We start from the raw sequence: 22,827 nt of genomic DNA, 5'->3' as shown, positions 1-22,827 counted from the left end.
TGCCATGTGTTCACTGTCGCAGATAATTGGACCATTTGCAACTCGATCTGTTTAATCAATATTGCATGTGTATAAACTTTTTGCCCAATACTAGCTAAATCACACCTTAACTCTTTAATATGCTCATCACTAGCATCGAACCTCCTCATTATTTTGTGCAACATATCATCAACTTGCGGCATATTATCTCCACCATCCCTAGGAGTAACTTCACGATTTTGAGTAGGGACATAGGGCCCATTCCTATCATTTCTGTTACCGTAGTTACCCCTGTTGAGGTTGTTGTCGCGGTTGTAGTTTCCATCTCGGACATAATGACCCTCAGTGTTATAGTTATCATAGTTCCGACCTTAGTTCCCTTGACCTTGGCGCTAATTATCCTGATTTGAGCCTTGGACCCCGAGCACATCAAAAAGTTGCTACCATGGCCCCTCGTCTAAGGTATTTCACTCGGATAAAACCTCCTACATTCTATGATTCCATGGTTGAAGAAGACCCCCAAGAGTTCAATGATGAAATATTTATGATCATATATGTTATGGAGTTGTCTACTAGACAAAAGGCCAAGTTTGCCACTTATAAACTCAAGGATGTGGCTCAAGAATTGTATGTCCAATGGAGGGATAATAAGTCATTAAGGCATAGACTGGGGACTTGGGAGGTGTTCAAGAGGTCTTTTCTTAATCGATTCTTTCCTAGAGAGAAGAGGGAATATAAAGTTCTTGAGTTCATCAACCTTAGCCGAGGAGGTATCAGTGTAAATGAATACTCATGGAAATTCAATAAATTGTCAAAATATTCTCCTTCTATGGTTTCCGATCCTAGGGATGAATTTAGTCTTTTTTGGACAGGGATGTTTGATAATTTCATTTCTCATCTTATGGTGAATTCCCAATATGTGGAGGAGGCAAGGGCTAAGAGGAACAGTAGAGATGCTAAGAGGGAAATATCTTTTTATGGTGGTTCATAAAAAATATGCTTGAGATATAAGACAATCCTAGATATATGAAGCGGGTGTCTAATCAAGTTCCTTCCAGTTTGATAAGGCTAGTAATGATAGGGTGTCCAACCCTAAGACTAATAAGGGAATGAATGCTAGTTCACCAACCTAGAATAAACTTGTGGAATGTGTGGCAAGAAGAATTATGGTGATTTTCGTAAGGGAACAAATAATTGTTTTTGTTATGGTAAAATTTGGATCAATGATTGGGATTTCCCTAATGTGAGGGTTTAATACAATGGTAGTGGTAAAGCTCAAGCAATTGGTTCAAATGAGGCTCCTAAGAAGAACACTTCTATGCTCTCCGCTCTAGGGGTGAGCAAGAGACTTCTCCTAACATTGTCGACGGTATGATGAAAGTCTTCTCTATTGATGTATATGCCTTACATGTTCTCGATGCTACTTTATAATTTGTTACTCCTCTAGTAGCTAAAATTTGAAATTTTTCCTTATATTTTGCATGAACCTTTTATAGAGTCTACTGCGAAAGGTGAGTCGGTTGTTGGAAAAAAGTGTATATTGATTGTAGTTGGAGGTCAAGGTCCTTTGGAGGAACCAATTTGTTGAACAAAAGACTCGGGAAGCTGAGGAGGATATGAAGAAGAGATATCCATATCTCTTTAAATCCGGACATAATGTGAATCAAGTTATTGAATTCTCTTCTTAAAATTTTATTAGACTATGTGTAACATGTTATTACTTGCTTTTGTTATTGAATGCTGAAGCAATGTCACTACCCTTAGCTTAGTGAAAGAATTTTCATTCAAGGACGAATGTTCCCAAGGGGGAGAGCTTGTAACATCTCGTAACTTGAATAAAATAATAGTAAGTTAAGAAACAAAGAATAATTATTTTTGGGAATAAGTAGGGAAATCTCGAAAATTCCAGCTTTCAAAAGTGAGTTTATGTCATTTTCAAACGGCCATAACTTCCAGCTCACGAGGAGTTTGGATGAGTTCTGTATATGGTTGGAAAGCTCTTGGTAAGATATTTCTGAATCTACAAAGTATTCGAAAATCCAAAATCTTATGAGGGAGAGATGCTTTCGGAAGTTGGGTTGTTGGGCTGAGGAAAGTCCAATCTGGATTTTAATAACGGCAAAATTGTCTTTTAACCCTAGTTTTTCCTAATTCGTTTTATATGTTTATTAGGGTTAAAACAAGTTGCAAATCAGTTTTAGCAAAATTGAGAACGTTTAGGGATTGGGAGAAAATTGAAAAGAAGAGAAAGGTCAAGAATTGTCCAAGAACACCAAGATTGTTGCAGGGATTTCATCGGGGATAATCCTTATCGAGGTATGTGGGATCTTTCGTGTTGAGTTAATTCACCCACACACCAACTTGATTCAATTCATCTAATTTATGGATTGATTTCATGTCAGGAGTTAAATTCTTAAAGGAAAGCATGATTTCTTGTTGATTGGATTGTTAGCTGCCATTGTTGATTTGATTCTTGTTTCTTCGAGATATTTTGATTTGAATTCAGTATTTATTGTTAGTACAAATAGTCCCAATCTTTTAGTGAAAGAACTAGGATGTTTTGAGGAGTTTGGAGATGAAAAACGAGTTCAAAAATTCGTCAGACGTACTTGGGTAAGGGGAAGAGCATCGCACCTGCAGTGCACCAGAAACTGGCTTCAGCCAACCAAGGCTTGGTGTGGCGCGCCACCAGTACACCAGAAGTACGCCTCAATCAACTGAGGGTGGTGCGGTGCGCCACCAGTACACCTAACCCCGCGTCTTCTGTCCATTTTTCGTAGTTTATCTTTTTAAGTCCTTCCAAGGTACATTAACATCTCCCAATGATTCTAATTACTTCAAATGATTTTTAAATACCTAGAAATCATCTACAGAACTCGAATCGAAACCTTGAATCCATAATATATTCAAGGAAAGTTAAGATCTAAGTCATGAGAGTTAAGGAGTCAAGTCTAAAGCTATGAAGTGAGTTAAAGTAAAGTTTCTCAAACTTTCAAACAATCTTGTCTAAAAGTTATAATTTTATTTCAAGGTTCAAGTTTCGAATTAAAGGAAGAGTAAAGGTTAAAGTCTTTCACAAATATGTTTACTTTGATTTAAGACTTAAAGTTCAAGTTAAGTATAGAGCAAGGTTGAGTTCATTTCTCAAAAGCTATAAGGGGACAAAGTATTCCCTAAGGGTTTGCAAATGTTTAACATTTAAGTTAAAAGGAAACTAAGAGTTCCAAAAGAGTTTTGAATAAAAAGGAAAACATTGATTCCAAAAGGAGTTTTTAAAAGCTAAAGGGTTCAGTAAGTTATCGCAACCCAAAGTAAGGAAGTTCTATTAAAAGTATGAGCTAAAGTATATTTTTGGAGTAGTATTGAGTACCGATGTAGGTATTAGAGTTATATTAACTCACGTCTTCATGTAAACCATGAAGTCATCATGGGAATTAACGGGTCATACTTTTTAGATGATCACATAAGTTGAGCAAGTAGATCCACTAAGTCAAGTAAGGTCCTATACGGATGGCAAGTTATAGAATAGTCATGGGGAAACGTGAGATAAAATGTTGTATCATCACTTAGGCCAAAATCATGGTTGTTAGTTAGAGAATCTCCCACAAAAATTATATTACTTTCACATAAAAGTAAAGTTGATTTTGTTATTGCATTTGTATAACAAACTAAGTTATTTTATTGTTTTACAAGCTTTATATATATCACATATGTTTTAAATTGTTTTGTATACATACTTTGAGTTAAGCATATTCTTGAGTTGAGCAGAGCCAAGGTAAGTTCATCTTTATCCCCTCAAGCTTAAGTCGTCGTTAAGCTTTCCAACTCGCTTACTCGTACATTCAATGTACTGATGCCAGTTGTCCATTCATGATGCAAACGACGGTAACCAGGATCAGCACACAACGCACCGTTGATCCAGTTGAGCAGTCAACAATCACTTGCTGAGCCTCCTTGCATTCCGGAGGACATCCCTTTTATTTCTTTTCTAGCTAGTTCATTAGGATGTTGTGGGGTCTATCCCAAAATCCATATCAGTTAGTTTAGAGACTTCATATAAAGTTAGTAGTTCATTTTTGGATTTTAATTTATCTTAGTGTCATTTTGGCATAGACAATTATTTAAGTTATTTGATGAGAATGCTTAGACAGTCCGTCACATGTGTCTGTTGGAGGACACTTGGAAAAAATGAGAGACCCTCAGGTATAGTGTCTCTAACAACCAAAACGGTTGTGCAAGACGGACCATCGTAAAGACGGCGGTCCGTCACATGTGTCCATTGGAGGACACTTAGAAAAAGTGAGAGACCCTAAGGAATAGGGTCTCTGACAACCAGAACGGTTGTGCAGGACGGACCGTCGTGTGGATGACGGTCCGTCGCATATGTCCGTTTGAGGACACTTGCATAAAATTGGGTAGTGGGGTATTAGGGTTTTTGGAACGGACCCTACGACGGTCCATTATGGGTACGACAGTCCGCCATCGGGGTATCATTCTTTAAATCAGTAATAGAACTAGGGGTGCCCCATTCACCCCTATGACTCAAATTGAATTGGTAGTGTTTCAACATACATTTTTCTAAACCAAATACCTAGTAAACTAGCAATGCTAAAGCACCTATTTCTAGGGTTGTAAACACGGCTATTTCAAAGATTTTTAACCTAGGTTAGACAGAATTTTATATAAATGAAATGAACATATCAAGAAGAAATAGGATAATACTAATTGATAAACAAAAATGCAAGATAAATGAGTATAAATTAGAGAACATACCTGAGAATTGGAGAAAAACAAGATGGAAAAGTACTTGGTGATAAAGAAGACACCCACAGCTGCAACTCCGACTAGTAGATGATAACTTTTAGGAATTTGGAGAATTTTGGGGGAACAATGAATGTTTGAGGAGGGAGAGGTTTTGGAAGTTGAAAAGGGTGGGAAATAGAGGAATAGTGAAGGAATGGGGGTGAAATGAAAGGTTGGGGATTTTAAAAGGTAAGATTTTGTAAAAAGAAAACTCAATCCGGGTCGGATCGGGTACGCCTCATTAATGACGCGACGATTCCCCAATGACGGTCCATCTCAATTGTGACGATCCGTCGTTGGTTCCGTCGTGTGAGCCCTAGTTTGAAAATAAAAGAAAGACGTACCTGGCACGGCGGATTCATACGATGATCTATCGCAGGCGCAATGGTGCATCGCTGTATCTGTCAGTTACTACTGCAGAGTAATTCTCTGCAAAATTTCCTGGTGATGTACCTGCAAATTTAAAACTCATTAGTAGAAAAATTCTACCATTACTAAAAAGACTATAAGTATTGGGTTTCCTCCCAACAAGCACCTGATTTAATGTCGCGGCACGACTGGGGACACTTGATTACTCAGACTTCCTCAAGATGGTATGCCTCTATCACTTCATTCCCCGATGCTTTATGCCCAAAATAGAGTTTTATTCATTCTCTATTCACCTTAAACCACACTCCCTCCTTGGCCTTTAACTCAACTGCTTCATGAGGAAATACTTGGGTAATCAAGTAAGGGCCAGTCCGTTTGGACTTGAGCTTGCCCGGAAGACAAGGCAACCCCGAACTGTCTAAAAGCACTAAATCCCCAATCATAAACTCTTGTTTTTCATTTTTTTGTTCATTTTAGTTTTTCATCTTTTCTTTGTGGGATATGGCGGATACCGATTGGAGCTCACCACTCTGCCTCATGGTCCTAAAAATGTTGAAGGTCGCTTCTTCATTGTTCAACCAAAATTTCATCTGTCCCTTTTCCATATCAACTAAGGCTCTACCTGTAGCAAGGAATGGCCTCCCAAAAATAATAGGAACTTCAAAATCGACTTTACAATCAAGAATAACAAAATCAGCCGGAAAGATGAATGACACAACTTTTACTAGCACATCATGGAGTATCCCTATAGGCCTTTTCACTGTCCGATCAGCCATCAGTAGCCGCATCGCAGTGGGTTTTGGATCCCCCAAACCCAACTTCTTGTAAATCGAGAGGGGCATGAGATTTATGCTTGCCCCCAGATCACATAATGCTTTCGCTAAATGTAATGACCCAACTGTATAAGGAATAGTGAATGTACTCGGATCTTCTTTCTTTTGTACGAGGGATCTTGTATCAATAGCACTACAATGATGCAGTCGATCATCATCCTCGAAAGTGACAGATATTTTCTTTGTGACCAGATCTTTCATAAACTTACAACCTCCCGATTAGATGGGGTCGTCATGGATTGTGCTTGAGTGGTAAAGGCTTGTTCTTGGGCATTAATGGCTTTGGACATTTAGAAAAGAGAGACCCTTATGTTCTCATCCGTCAGAGTAAGAGGATTTACCGGGGCTTGGTCATCATTCCCATCATCATTAAGAGTAGGATCTTGATAAACATAAGAAGGAACTCCTACATTGGCAATCTTTTGTTCAAGTCTTTGTGCCGCATTCCTTCGAGTATTCATTGCCAATAATCAGAATAAAAGGATTTGATGTGAAAGCACACAATAAGTATACTCTAGTAGCACGATATTCAATATACAAAAAAGTGAGACTTTCCTAAGCATCACATAAATTCCTATTAATAAGTGAGGCACGCCTCAGAATTATTAATACAAACATATATAGACGTGTTCAGAGAGACATCGACTCAAAGATATTCAACCTCATGCTTTTATACAATGATTTTCACATGCGAGTTTACCCCTTAGACGTAATTGGCATCGTCGTCCTTTATGAGGACTAAAACTAGACTCTTAGCTTAAATCATTATATTCATAGGTAAAAAATACAGAAAAATGTAAAAATTTTCATTACTTCTACTTGGAGTTTTAAATAGACCTCTACATACACATAGTATATAAATATCAAGTATAGATAGACCCTTCGTATAGGAAGATTAGTTAGTCTTCTAATTTTATAGCACATAGTATATAAAATATAACAAAGTCATAATAGTCGTCTCATGTCATAACTATCTAATAAAAGTGTAAGAACATGGGCATAACCCATACATCAATGTAAAAATGTCTCACATGGGCTATACTATGTTTCATACTAAATGAAAAGGAAAGATCTACAGGAGTCTTGAACTAAAAACACAACTCCATTACCTAGATAGTGGCATTGCTCTCAAGATAGAGGACCTACCATACTTGGATGATCAGTAGATCCAAGTCTTTTTCTATGTAGTCTTTAAAAGCCCTTCAATGTACGAAACCTAAAATGGTAGGGAAAAGGAATAAATGGGGATAGTTAGACACTTGTACTAAGTATGAGACCATATACACACATACCTGAAAACATGCTATGTAAGAGGGACATTTCATAAACAACGCACTTTTTATTTAAAAGCCTTTATGCTCTTTCAACAATACCATACTAACCAATAGGACATGTTCATTTAGTCATACGCTTGTACATTACAAGAACAACAACATCAAGTCTAGTAAAGTCAGTCATGCATATCGTATAATTGAATATATAACTTAAGGAAAAAGTATTAATAATACCGTGAAACCACGGTATATCATTGTCAACATAGGAACTAGTTTGGTTCGAACCAATAAAGCTAGAATGTTTTTGTTTCACTTTGGCCTGTGACTTCACCTCTTTTCGCGGTGGGGAAGACACCGGATTTCATTATGCTCACATGATATATGTTGGTTAAGATTGAAAGTTCCTCAAAGTATAAAAGATAATGAAATAAACTATACCGACGGTGTTTGTGCAAGACAATCAGGAGGTGAAACCAGATTCAAGTAATGACATTAGGTCATTCTTGGTCATTGCACTTCATGATCCGGATGAGAGTATTAAAATTCATCCTAGGTATAGTTGGTGATTACATAAGCCTATCAATGAATGAAATGAATAATGTGAAGTACGAATGAACGAATGAACAAGACTCTGTATTTTCTAAAGGAGGCCCTCGGGTTGAGGTCCATATGTTGGGCCCTCATTTGAGATGTCTTAATGCTATGTCCATGATTCCAAGGTCTCATGGATATTAAATGTATGATACGTGAAACATGAAATGTATGTTATGTGACCCTATTTATGTATGATGTTGACATAATTATAGTATGACCTTACTAATACGAATAAGGCAAGTCAAGAGACTTGAACTTCTAAGAAAGCATGTTGATTAGGAAGTGCCATTCTAGTTCATGAATTACCGTTATGTGTTGCTGCATGTACCCATACTTAGTACAAGTGTGTACTAACTCCAGAAAATATTACTATTTTAGATGCAGGCTCAGGTGGACGTTGAAGGTATCATTGTAGTTGTTCGGACTCAGAGATTTCATCTGGATTTGGTAGGTCCTCATGCATTCGAGGATGCTTGCCTTTACATTTATTTATTAGTAGTAGGTTTGAACTAGTGGAGTATGTTCCACTAGTGTTTCTTTACTATTTTATTCAGACGCTGGTAATGATGCCGTTTTGGCAAGTATTACTTATGACATGAGATTCTATTTCTTTCAAGTTGTATGTTTCTATAACTAGACGGATGATGTATGAGCAATGAACTTCCTTACAAATATGCGTTTATATGTTTACAATATGAAGTCTACGTATACTTCAAATATACACAAAAAGTTCTAAATTTTCTGCTAAAATTAACCGTAAGAATGTGATGAATCTAAGAAGAGGCTTGTTTGCAACCTCTGAGAGGTCAACGTCGCCGGTTGCGATTCGGTTTCAAAAATCCGGGTCGTGACAATACTAAGGACTAAGTTCCCCCTTCTTAACAAATATCACAATACCCTTCATGGGTGAAACTTTCAAGTAACTCAACTATATACTGTTGATACACACAATCTATCTTGATATCACAATACTCCATCTTCTCTTCTTCAAAAGCCATGACATTCTTCTTATGAACATTTGCCTTTAATTCAAGAAAGATAGGGTCTTTGTCTTGCTCGCTCTTGACTTTTTACACTAATGATGATTTATTATTATTTATTAACACTATTCCTCCTTTTATGGGACTCATTATTCTAACTCCTAATCGTGTCAGTCTGTGCACCTCTTGTTCTAACACTTTCTTACCTTCCTCAAAATGGGTGGTACTACATATAGACAACCTGCTCAAGGCACCAACAACCACATTAGTATTACCTAGATGATAAAGAATACTCATGTAATATTCTTTGAGTAAATCTAACCACTCTCTTTGTCTGATATTGAACTCTTTCTAACTATAAAAAAATTAAAAGCTCTTGTGATCGGTGAACACATCCACATGAACACTGTAAAGATAATGACGCGACATTTTAAAAATAATAATACAACAGCCAACTCTAAGTTATGGATTGGGAAATTCTTTTGATGAACATTCAACTCCCTAAAGGCATAATTTATAACATTGTAATTTTGTATTAACACACAACCAAAACCAACAATACACCACAAAACCTTGAGTACCTGTTTGGTAAAGTCAAAATTGGGCGGTCGTCAACTTTTTTTTCAATTCCTCTAACCTTTTCTCACAAGCTTCCGACCATTGAAACTTTACAATATTGTAAGTCAGTTTGGTAAAAAAAAACCTTTATGTAGAAAATTCTTTAACTTTTCTTTCAACTCTTTCAACTATGCCGGTGTCATTCTACATGATGGAATAGATATAGGATGAGTATCTAAGAATATCTACACCAAAATCTACTCTCTTAGGGTACTACAGAAAGATCGGCCTTTACTACTAAAACTGAAATTCACTGAATAGGAGGTATCTGAACACTAGAGTCATTAACTTGGACGAAGTGATAGGCACACTCCTTACAAACTAACTTCCTCACCTTAAAGTATTAAATGAAACAACCCTTAGGCACTACTAAACTACTTTTCCACTCTAAGACTGACTCATTTTTAAACTGAAACTTTACTACAATCAATTGAGGTATAACAGACATGAAGAAAGTCCATACGAAGAATTATATCAAAATTTAGGATGTATAACTCAATAAAATCAGCCATGGTACACTTGTGATTTACAGAAACAGGACAACCAAAATAGTTTGTCTCTACTAGAATCGACTCACCAACATGTGTAAAAATATCAAATGGTTGACTAAGTTGCTCAGGGATAATATCAAAGTTCATAGCAACATATGCAGTTACAAATAAATAAATTCGCTTCTGGGTTTAAAAATGCATAAAGAGTAAACTCAAAGACTTGAATCATCTCAGTAACAATATTTGGTGAATCATCTTCTTCTTAGGGACTTTTGATAGCATACGACCGGTTTGTTCCTCCGTCTGTACCATTCATTTGTATGTTCTTTAGAAACTCCCGCATGAAATGTGCAGTCTTACCAGACTTGAAACAACCCTTGGAGCCCTCTGGACAAATACCTGAGTAGGTTCTACCACGCCTAGAGCATGTATTATCTCAACTACCTTCTTCCGCCTCACTACCTTGAGACTTGGCTCATCTAGATCTGAAGGGTTCTGAACTCTAATAATTATTCTCGCCTTTGTTTCTGGGTGCAAGGAAACTAGCATATGATGGAGCAGGTCCCTTTTTCTGTTGGAAGGAAGATTGGTTCGTGCTACACTTCTACTACTTGAAATTCTGTATGATGTCTTTGCCCACTAATTCTTAAAATCTTCACTATCCTTCAACTTAGCCTTCTCAATTTGCTGTACATGGATCATAAGAAATTTTAGATACTTATCCCTAATTAGCATAAATGCCTTGCCTTCTGCTTTTGGCTAACATAACAACCCCATGACAAATAAAGTCATCGTGCTCTTCATGTCAACAACAATCTCCGGAGCATCGCAGGAAAGTTTCATGAACTTTAGAGTGTATTCACGAACACTCAAATTCTCAAGATTAAGGGTTAGAAAGTCTCTTATATTTTCCTATCGCAACTCACGGGGAATGAAACATCCCATGAGAGCACTCTCAAACACAACCTAAATCATTATTGGTGCATCTTCAACCCTATTTGTGTTCCATTGGTATAACCAAACTCTAGTGATACCCTTTAGTTTGTATAAAGCTAGTTCCACCCTTTACGCATCAACAATATACAATATGTCAAAAAAATTCTGAAGTACTTCAACTAACTTCTCTTGATTCTTTGTGACACTAGAACCTATGAAACTTTGTTGATTCATCCCTAAAAACTCACAGATCCTTGAGGTATCAGGCACTTCCTATCGATTACCTCTATGTCCAACTTGATAAGTCACAACATTACATAACATCCGGATAGTATTACGGAATTCAACATTGGTAATTTCGTCTTGAGGTTGCACTTCAGGTGCATTTGGAAATTTATTTTCTGTAAAATTACTCCTACACAAAAAACCTCAAACTGCTCTTCGTAAAGGCATTTTTTTTGGAAACACACGCAGACATGAATTTGAAGAAAAATTTTTAGAGATCAAACTCTAACGAACGAAATAAGTATGAGAGAATTGAAGAATTTCCTAAATGTTCAGCCTCCTTACTATATGTGGCGCACTTCACACTCATAACTAGGACTCTATAGACACAGGTCATAGACTCCCTATAACTCTTAAGCATAGTGCTTTGATACTAAGTTTGTCACTCCCCGAGCCTACACCTTGGGCAGGACTGGCACTTGAGAATCATTGTTGGCCCCAAGCGAACCCTTGGCCTTACTTACTTACTCAGCGAAAGGATTAAAGCATTATGAAAAAAATTCAAATGCTAACTAACTCAACTGTCTAGAACTAAAATCAAAATTTTTTAAAAATTAAATATTTACCTTGGACAAAATGGTGACTCAAATCTTAATATAAGTCAATAAAAAAGATGACTAATGAACTAACATCTGTCTGACTATCTATGAAGACTATAGTAAATGATATTGATTTTGGAATATAACCCACAATATCCTAATGAACTAAGCCAGAAAACAATGAAATTGGATTCTCCAGAATGCAAGAAAGTTCATCAACAGACTGTGACTACTCACTGGATTAATGATGTACCTGAATGTCGATCCTAGTTACTTGTGTCTGCATCATATTATGATGTAGTCCAACTAGCATCAGTACACTGAATGTTCGATTATGCATGAAATACGAAAAAAACATAGTCTTGAAAGAGATTCAGAAACAAACACTTACCTTAGATATTCTCAACTCATGAATCCTTAATTAAACTCATTTAAATACAAAACACTTTATAGACATTTGCATTATTAATGATGTTTAAAATATGATTTTAAACTCTGCGGATATGCAAAGATACAGACTACTCAAAGATGTATGTAAGAATACAAAGTAAATTGATGTGAATTCATAATTATAACAAAAGACATGCCATGTTTTCTCTCAAAGTCTTTTTGTGCAATGCATGAATGAAGTCTCGAACCCCCATTCATACAAAGAAGAACCCCTTAAGGAACCATGCAATGATTGTTATGGGAGTGTCTCTAACCTACAACCATCACTTAAGAGTTGTAGTGAAGATACAACACTTTACCTAACGCTAACATCATGTCTAATACTCGGCCAAAGGTATAAGACCTGAACTCCCTAATGGATCCACTAGTATATAGAAAAAATGGTTCAGTTAAAAAGTATGACCCTTTTCAACCCATGGTGGATACATGTTTTATGGGAGTTGTAGGTTCTATGAATGTTCCCCATATCGGTTCTCAATACTACTCCCAAAATATGATACTAGCTCTTTATGTTTTAAAAACACACATCTTTCTGTGATTTGAGATTAGTGCTAAAAAACATATCTCGAAAGCTATCTTTGAAATATTAGTTGCCTCGCTAGCTTATTAAAGAAGTTATTATTCTTTCCTAATAACTTATCAAAAGGCTCTTTGGAAATCTCTCTTTCTGTTCTTATTTCAATGTGAAACATTTTAAGTCTCTTTAGGAATACATAGTCCCCATATTCTTCTTTGAAGAAAAGAACTTCAAATTTGAACTCTTTACTTAACTTTGACACTGAAGTCTTAAAACAAGTTAAAACATTTGTGAAAGACATTTGAAAAACTTTAAGAACCTATCTTGACTTAATTCTTGACCTCTCTTTTAGTTTGATCTTAACTACTTTTGACTTGACTCTTCACTGATCTTAACTTGACTCTTAACAGATCCTTGAATTGATTTATTGATTCGAGTTATGATTTGTATTTGAAATATTCTTATGATTTAACTGAAAATTAAGATTTGGAGGTGGGCCAGCAACGCAGAGACATATCTAAATTCTTCTTCTGAAAATGTCTTTTGAGGCAAAAGACCTCGGTCATCTCCACAACACAGAGAAGAATTTTTAGTTCTAGGAAGTGGTCGCGCAACCCCCTCACCAATCGAAATTCCTCCCGTTAAAATTTCTTCTTTAATATTCTTCCCCAATTTACCCAAAGTCGGCTCTTTTTCTTAAATATGTTATTAGTACAAATACCCAACAAATATACCTAATAACCTAACCCGAAATGACTCTATAATGCGATGTAACATATTCAAGAACATCTCAACTCAGGCAATTCAAGAATAACATATGAAATAAAGAAAGAGTATCAAGATCATCAATATTCAAATACTTTTAGGGTGAATCCAAACTGAAATAACATGTTCTGAACGTGGTACAATGATCCCAACTTTATGATAGACAAAATAACTTAAGGATCACCCCCGATGGCATCCACAAGTTATTTTTGACGAACTTGACGATCTTCGCTCCTTTTTTCCTTTATTCTACTCTTGCATTCTTTCTTCAAAACCCTAACCTTTCCAAAACTATAGAAACTGACCAAGTTCAGTTTAGAACTTTAATGATATTACCAATAACGAATTGAAATAAAAGGGCAAGGAAAATACCAAAACACACTTTAAACGTTCGGATTGGACTTTCCTATTCAAACAACCCAACTTCCAAAGGTCATAACTAACTCATAATAAATCCAAATTTCTCAAACTCGGTGTTTGAAGGATCATTCAAAGGGCTTTCCAACCATATGAGTAACTAAACCCAACTCATCTTTATCTATCAGTTATGGTCATTTGAAACATTCCAAAAACTCATTTTTTCCTAACTTAAGTAAATTTCCAGATATTACTTCTTTAAAAATGACTATTTCCAATTATAAAATTATTCCTAGTTATTTCAAATTCATAGATGTTACAGCAGAGTAGACAAAAGAAGACAAAAGAAGTATTTGGATTATAAGGTGAGAGACATGGAATTTGAGACTGGTGAAAACGTTCTTATCAAGGTATCACCCGTGAAAGTGGCGATGAGATTCAGTAAGAACATAAATAAAGTCCGTGATATATTGGTTCCTTTGAGATTCTTGAATGTGTAGTTAGTTTCCGTGGTGCACAATTTGGCTCTACCCCCTAATTTATTCGGTGTTCATCCGGTATTCCATGTGTCTATGTTGATTAGATATCATGGCGACAATTAGTATATCATTAAGTGGGACTCAATCGTAATAGATAAAGACCTCCAATGTGAGGAGGAACCGATTTCTATCCTTGATCATGATATGTGTAAGTTGAGTACCAAGGATATTAATTTTGTGAATGTTCAATGGAAGCATCATCCAGTTGAGAAAACTACTTGGGAAATTGAGAAGGACATCGAGACAAGTATTCTCAATTGTTTGTCGATTTAGGTACTACTTCTTTCTTTTCTTAGACTACTTTTAGTAAGTTTTGTTAGTATGGGATGAGTGACGGTAAATTAGTATCTATTGTAACGCCCAGGTTCCTTTGCTATATAAACGCCAATTGGGGAAAAATTAGGGACGGAAAAACTTTTTCGTAGCATTAGAATTCTCCCAGCCTTGCCCAAATTTTAAGAAAATTTGAGTCACCAAGGTGAAGATAGTCTGAAAACAATCAGTTTGAGTAATTATTAATTTGATTAGATGAGGTGTTAGATAACTCGTTAAGGAACACATACAGCTTTACATAATTGAATTTGAATGAGTAGATCTCTGGAAATTTGTCTTACCATAAAAGGTATTTTCTAAACGTAGTAGATTAAGAATGTGTTGTAAAAATAGGAAATTCAATTTCTTCAAAAAAAACTTGTCTCATTTTTGGCCGTTGTAGCGAGACTGCTATAGCAGATGGTGGTTGCTATGGAGGATGAGATTGTACTTATAATCATAAGTTCACAGGGAGAGCTCAATGGTTCATTTTGTGCCGCTGTAGTGCGCCACTATAGCGGTATTTGTGCCATTGTAATGTCACCGCTACACAGTGATGAGTGTCTTTGTAGTAGGAAGGAACAAATTAAGTCGTTAATTAAACCCCTTAACGACATTATTTGTCACTTTTTGACTTTTAGACCTAAGGAACGACCCCTGGGGGATTTGAACTTGTTTTAACCATTCTTTAGGCTAAATGTCACAACCAGAGTCTAGATCCCAGACGAGACCGGGATCGTTGACCTCTCAGAGGTTGCAGACAAGCCTACATACATCATCGTTACTGCTACTAGGTTAATTCTAGCGGAACAATTTAATTTTTTGCTACTTAACATTCATATAAGACATTCTACTTAAACTCATAAACATTCACAATAAACCATCTAATATTAAGATCATCAAATGAAAGAAATAGTTTCTTACTGCATTAAGTGTATACTTTCCAAAATGGCACCAATACAATGTCTGAAATAAGATGATAAAGAAACCCTAGTGGAACATACTCCACTAAAGCAAAACTATATCGATGCTAGAATATAATGGACCAGCGTCGTCGAAAGCGTGAGGGCCTACCAAATCCGGATGAATGCTCCACGTCCGGATAGCTTCAACGTCGACTTGTAAGCTCTAACGTCCACCTGTGCCTGCACCTAAAAATATTAAGTTGTATGGTATTAGTACACACTTGTACTAACTATGGGTATATGCAAGCACACACCAAGGACATGCATGATTAAGAAGATATCTTTCCTATCGATATGAATTATGGAAGTCAAGTTAGTGGACTTGCAAATTTAGGATTAAGAAAGTCATGCCATGAGAGTAACATGCATCATCATACTTATCATTTCCCAAACACCACATAACATATTTCACATATCATATCTTATAGGTCATATCATTCTTTCATATGTCATGAGACCTTGGAATCATGGACTTGACATTATGACTTTCCAAAATGAGGGCTCAACATATAGGACCTCAACTAGGGAGCCTTTTTTAGCAAACACAGAATCTGCTTCATTCATTCATGCGTACTTTATATTCATTCTTTCATATACTAGTTCAACCACTAGTCATACCTAGGTTGTAGTTTAAGACACTCATCAGGTTCACTGTGCAATGACCAAGAATAACCTAGTGCATTACTTAAGTCAAGCTCACCTCTTGATTATCCTATCCTAACACATTTGGTATAGTTCATTTCATTATGTGTGTCCATTGAGGCTAGCCTTATTTTTTCTTAGGAAACATTAACCTTAACCGACATAGATTATGTGAGCATCATGAAATCTAGTGTCTGCCCCACACCAAAAAGAGGTGGAATCACGGCCAAAGTGACCCAAACATGCTAGCGTATATATGGAGTCGAACCCTGCTAGATCCATCTGTTGGAAGTATAGATTCAAAGACTAGGAGATATAAGGACACCCATACCCAGCATGCCGGATAGTCTCATCTCATGAGTGTTACATGAACCTCCTCCATTTCCTAAGAAGGTCATCACCGCTCATAGCTAGCCTATCGGTGCTCACTATAAAGGTCTATTACATTCAACTCATACATTATGGAAGTTGGCTTCTAGCATGAGGAAATTATAGCTAATTAGATGATTTCTCATCTCAACATTAATATTAAGTATGCCTTTACTTAAATACTTTCATTAGAGTGTTCATAGAGACTGGTCTCTTCAATAACTTTACACTCTCATAGATAAGTACGTTTTGGTAACATTTACTTAGTCTCATTTGAGATTTCTCTCATCTTTCACATTAGCCTCTTATGAAATTGTCACCTCATTCATTAACTTTAACACATTTGCTTTTCATAATTACTCACCCTTTTACGTTAATGTTCATTTCATCACATACCAATGTATTTGGCCATTTAGTGTGTTTCAAACTCTTACATACCCCTTCTAGGGTTACATCATTTCATCACATACATCTTAGGTTCAGTGACATTTTAAATGTATGCTAGACTTATGAGTCAACACATACAAGCCATGAGGCTTCATTCATAGTTTGTCTAAGTGATTCGTGTTTACCCAAGGTTATGTGGTACATGACTTATGCATCTTGTAGATATGCCAAGATATTGATTTTGATATTTATAGACCATTCACTAAATATTTGTTTACGTATGACTTATGTGTCAATAGGGAATAGGGCAAGGGAACCCGATTTCGAATCCCTTGAACAACACTGAATCTTATTTTAAACTTGATAATTGCATATTTCATTTTGGAAGACTCTAGGTTGATTCCCATCAACCCCATATTATTTCTTTCTTGTTCTCTTCTCCTTTTTCGTTTTAAGGAAAGGGGGTTGTGGTTTTAATCCCCCACACGCTCATTATTTGTCTTTTAATTTATATCTTAACTTTCTCATCTATCCAAGAGGTTGTGGGTTCACTCCCCACTCTCCACATTTATTTTCTCCTTTATTTTTCTCCTAACTCTCTCATCCATTCAAGATGTTGTCGGTTCAATCCCCACTCTCCATATTTTATTTTCTCCTTTATTTTTCTCCTAACTCTCTCATCCATTCAAGAGGTTGTGGGTTCAATCCCCACTCTCTATATTTTATTTTCTCCTTTACTTTTCTCCAAACTCTATCATCCATTCAAGAGGTTGTGGGTTCAATCTCCACTCTCCAAATTTTATTTTCTACTATATTTTTGTCCTAACTCTTTCATCCATTCAAGAGGTTGTGGGTTCAATCCCCACTCTTCAAATTTTATTTTCTCCTTTATTTTTCTCCTAACTCTCTCATCCATTCAACAGGTTGTGGTTTCAATACCCACTCACCACATCTATTTTTCCTTTCATTTTAAACATGAAATTATTATATAATTTTCATTTGGTGAGATCTTGGGTTCAATCCCTAATGACTTCACGTTTTACATAAAAATTTAGAACATAGCTCCAACTCTAATATATAGGCCGAGACCAACATTTCCAGCAAGTTGGAAATTTGGTCCTCTTTCAATTTCGTTTTTCTCTCATTTTTTTATATTGATTTTTGTAGTATTTTGAGTGACATTTAGTCAGACACCTTAACCTTATATGAACATCACATTTAAAACATTTTTATACATGCGAAACACTGCATTTTAACATACAAATTTCAGACAGCAAACATAGTAAATTTTCAGCACACACATGCTCAAAGCAGTAAACTTAATATACTTTTCCGAAATATATTTATCATCCCGTACATGATTTCCGAATACACATTCAACACATAATCATAACCAGACCTAAAATTATCTACGAGAAGATATACCAACGCATGCTTTGAATCTTTCAAAGGATCTAATGACAGGGGCATGCAACGGAGACAACCTTAGTTTTTCAATCGCGATTAAACTGAACCTTAAGGGTGTCTTGGAAAAGGGACCAAGAAAGAATAAAACCCATACATTAATGTCGTTCAACACTTTTTTCAATGCTATCAATTCCCACGACACCACTGCCTCATCACCAAAATCCCAAACACAATCCATCGAGAAAAATGTTGTTGAATTTCATTTTTAGCATAGCTTTTCGTTTGAGTTTTTCTGTGTAAGTTCTTCAAGAGTGAAGAACTATTTTTTTAGTTATTTACTGATAAAAAACATGAGAATGAGAGTGAGAGACATCAGAATGATAGGATTAGGATTAGGAGAGTTAGGTAGAGTCTTAGTCAATTTAGGACTCCTAAATATTTATTAATTTTATTATTATTAATTTTTATTAAAAATCTGATTTTTACCTTAATTAAATCAGATTTTTAAATATTAATTAATTCACTTAATAAAATTAAGTCAATATAATCCTTGCTTCCACCAAGGCTCGAACCCGGGTGGAGCTAGATTTTGTTTAAAGGGTCAAATTCGGCAACCCTTACCCAAATTGTCCCTCCATCATATTAAAAAATTAATTAATTAAATATATAGGGTAATAACAATACTATTTTTATCCTGGAAAAGACCATTATACCCCTAGACCCTCGAAACATAAGATTACCCCTTTTTAAGTTTTGTTAAGACTCATTTGGGTAAATCTTCATATTCGGGTGCCCTACATGGCTAGGACCCGCCTTTCCTAGCTCAACTAACTCACAAAGTTAGTTGGCTTGGATGTTTCATAGGTTCAGATGTCTGGTTCTCGCGCATCAATCCGTGTGAACCCGGTCTAATCTAGGCATTCTAGATACATTAGGCATTACTTAGCATAGTCATTTTAGGGTTGTTACATTATCCCCCCTTATGAACATTCTTCCCCGAATGACACTACACATCATTTCAAAATAAAGAGGGTTATATTTTGACATACTTGAGACTTCTGTCTCACACTTACTCTTGATAATGCATATTACTCAAACTTATCTGAAGTTTCATATTTGAGATTGAGGAACTTCCTTCTGAATCTCACTTAACTTGATGCACCTCACAACTCATGCAACAAAAAAAATCATTTCCGCGCTATACAAAAACAGCAACATGACATGCAAACATGAATTCATTTTAACTCACATAGTGCAATTATTACACATATGACTTTTGGACTTACAGCACCAAGTTTACTATTGCACTAAAACTTAGAGTTTCTTAAACAAAATCAGCCTTAGGAGGAGTATATCTAACCCCTTAGATAACATCTTGTTGGCCTTAAGATTTGAAATTATATGGCTTTGTTGGATTGATGCACGCCCTGCCCATTTATACCCTATCTCATTTGGCAACTGAAACCTCACTTCCCTTGTTTGATAGTCTATGGTAGCATAATACTTATGGAGAAAATCCATACCTAAGATATTCAATGTTTTTTGTTGGTGAATATTTGATTGACATATTAGTAGGTTGGTGCACATCCTTGAAACCTACTAGCAACTTCGCATTATTAGACTAAGGAACTCCTTCCTAAATTAGTCTCATCCAAGCATACAACATAAAAAAAAACAAATGAGTCACATAAGTCAACAACCAACATGATGACTCCAACATATTAACTTCATACTAGTGCATAAAACCATACACATGAAAAACTAATTTAGGCTACACACCCGAGGAATCACCGGAGGTGTCTTCCCCTACCCCCCTAGAATTGAGAGCGTAGAATCTTTGCCTCCTCGGAGCCTCTTCACTTGAAACATTCAGTTGAAATTTCTCCTTCCCTTTTTCTTGACCTCTCATATACGGACAATCCTTCATCATGTGACCCGTTTTGCGACAACTGTAACAAGCGTTAGAGCCCCTCATACACCCTCCTCCATAAAGTTTTCCACACTTTCTACAAGGTGGTCTCTCCTGAGGTGTATCTACTTCACTAATTCTCTTAACTCTGGGCTCGGAATCCCTATCATAATGACCCTTGGATGAACTTGACTCCCCTTGGTGGGAGATTCCCTTTTTAAATCTAGTCTTATCCCTAATTTCAATACTATTCTTACTTGAAAAATTGTTCTTATTTTGCCTTAACCTGTTCCCTGCCCTAGTATGCTTCCTTCTCCTGTTTTCCTCCACTTGTTGGACATGGACCATAAGCCTAGAAAGGCCCATGCTGGCATGCAGTATATCTACCCTACACTCCTTCTCGTGATTCTCAGCAATCATAGATCCAGTGTAAATGGGAGGATTCATCCTCTTGAAATCCCTTAACCTGCTATCCACGGTTCTTGAAGGTTGTTCCTCGCTAGAAACAACTTGTTGCTCCGCCTTGACTGTCATAGCCTAAGCTTGTAAAGTGATGGCTTGGTCCATCTCTACCAAGGTTGTCCTCACTTCTCCATCTGTCAACCCAGTTGGGTTAAAATGCATCTCCATTCCAGCAGCTAGATCCTGGGGAGGAACTTGATTTACCCCAGCAGCTGCTCCTCCAATCTTTCCGCTTGCATTTCTCTTAGTGTTCATCTTTCTGAATCTCAAGAGTTGATGTTAGATATGCTCTTAACAGCAAGAAATCAGACATTTGAGAAGGCACAATAAGATCAGAAGAAGGGAATTTTCCTACGCATCATGCAGTCTCTAAATCAGGATAGTGGTACACTTCAGTACCATGACTTAGAAACTCCTTGATATGGTTGATGTGAACTATTTATCCTCAAAATTTAATTTAAGGCTTTAATACCAACTTTTTCACGACATGAGTCTAGACCCCAGACGAGATCGGTGTTGTTGATCTCTTAGAGCTTGCAAACAAGCCTACATACGTCATCGTTAATTCATCTATTTTAATTTTAGCATAAAAATTGTAGTTTTTATTACTTTAAATTCATATAAGACATTCTACTTCAAATCATAAACGTTCACAACTATTCATCTAACATTAAGATCATCAAATAAAATAAATAGTTACATACTGCATTAAGTGTATACTTCCAAAAAATGGCACCAATACAATGTCTGAAATAAGATGAGAAAGAAATGCTAGTGGAGCATACTCCACTAACTCAATCCTATATCTAAGATAGAATATAATGGGTAAGCGTCCTCGAAATCCTGATGGCCTACCGAATCTGGATGAATGCACCACGTCTGGATAGCTTCAGCGTCGACCTGCAAGCTCTAACGTCCACCTGTGCCTACACCTAAAGTGTAGAGTTGTATTGGATTGGTACACATTTGTACTAAGTATGGGTATATGCAAGAACACACCAAGTACATGCATGATTAAGAAGAGATCTTTCCTATCGATATGAATTATCGAAAGTCAAGTCAGTGGACTTGCCAATTTCGGATTAGGAATGTCATGCCATGAGAGTGACAAGCACCATCATACTTATCATTTTGCAAACAGCATATAGCATATTGCACATACCATATAACATAATAATATTCTTTCATATGCCATGATACCTTGGAATCATGGACTTGACATTAGGACTTCCCAAAATTAGGGCTCAACATATGGATCCTTCTTTAGCAAACACAGAGTCTGGTTCATTCATTCATATGTACTTCATTTTCATTATTTCATATACTAGTGCAATCACTATTAATACCTAGGATGAAGTTTAAGACTCTCATCGTGTTCGTTGTGCAATGACCAAGAATAACCTAGTGTGATTACTTAAGTATAGCTCTTGATTATCCTATCCTAACGCCTTTGGTATCATTCATTTCATTATGTGTATTCTTTGAGGTTGTCCTCATTCTTTATTTGGAAACTTTTACCTTAACCGACATAGATCATGTGAGTATCATGAAATCCAATGTCTTCCCCACACCGAAAAGAGGTGGAATTACCGGCCAAAGTGGCCTGACCATGCTAGCGTATATATGGAGTAGAACCCTACTATATCTCTATATTGGCAGTATAGGTTCAAAGACTAGGAGATATAAGGAGACCCATACCCTGCATGCCTTACAGTCTCATCTCATGAGTGTTACGTGAACCTTCACCCTTCCCGAAGGAAGGCATCACCGCTCATATCTTGCCTATTTATCCTCAGTATAAAGTTCTATTACATTGAACTTATACATCATGGAAGATGGCTTCTAGCATGAGGACATCATAGCTCATTAGATGATTTCTCATCTCATCATTAGTATTAAGTATGCCTTAACTTCAATACTTTCATTAGAGTGTTCATAGAGACTGGTCTCTTCATTAACTTTACATTCTCATAGGTGAGTACGTTTTGGTAACATTTACATAGGCTCATTTGAGATTGCTATCATCTTTCACATTAGCCTCTTAT

At 36.3% G+C, this 22,827-nt stretch overlaps 2 protein-coding genes across 2 annotated transcripts; one reads left to right on the top strand and one right to left on the bottom strand.

The window, feature by feature from the left end:
- The first annotated feature begins 424 nt into the window (after window positions 1-424).
- On the top strand, window positions 425-970 carry LOC138337972 (uncharacterized). Its single transcript, XM_069288419.1, has one exon. It carries the CDS (start codon window positions 425-427, stop codon window positions 968-970), a length of 546 nt encoding a protein of 181 aa, XP_069144520.1.
- Window positions 971-5,152: 4,182 nt separating this feature from the next.
- LOC109120888 (uncharacterized) lies at window positions 5,153-20,854 on the bottom strand. The gene is made up of 2 exons (XM_019215138.2): window positions 20,191-20,854; window positions 5,153-5,235 (listed from the first exon to the last, which is right to left on the bottom strand). The coding sequence occupies exons 1-2, from the start codon at window positions 20,852-20,854 to the stop codon at window positions 5,153-5,155; spliced, it is 747 nt and encodes a 248-aa protein (XP_019070683.2).
- Window positions 20,855-22,827: the final 1,973 nt, after the last annotated feature.

The sequence above is a fragment of the Solanum lycopersicum genome, chromosome 8 (genome assembly GCF_036512215.1).
Source record: "Solanum lycopersicum chromosome 8, SLM_r2.1".
NCBI classification, from domain to species: domain Eukaryota; kingdom Viridiplantae; phylum Streptophyta; class Magnoliopsida; order Solanales; family Solanaceae; genus Solanum; species Solanum lycopersicum.
Note: the sequence above shows the minus strand (reverse complement) of the source record. Positions and strands in the feature narration are given on the sequence as shown.

Coding starts and splice junctions, on each gene's coding strand:
- LOC138337972 (XM_069288419.1), top strand. CDS start 425: ATGGCCCCTCGTCTAAGGTATTTCACTCGGATAAAACCTCCTACATTC.
- LOC109120888 (XM_019215138.2), bottom strand. CDS start 20,854: ATGACAGTCAAGGCGGAGCAACAAGTTGTTTCTAGCGAGGAACAACCT. Junction 5,236..20,190: donor CACCTCCGGTGATTCCTCGG/GTGTGTAGCCTA, acceptor TTAAATTTGCAG/GTACATCACCAGGAAATTTT.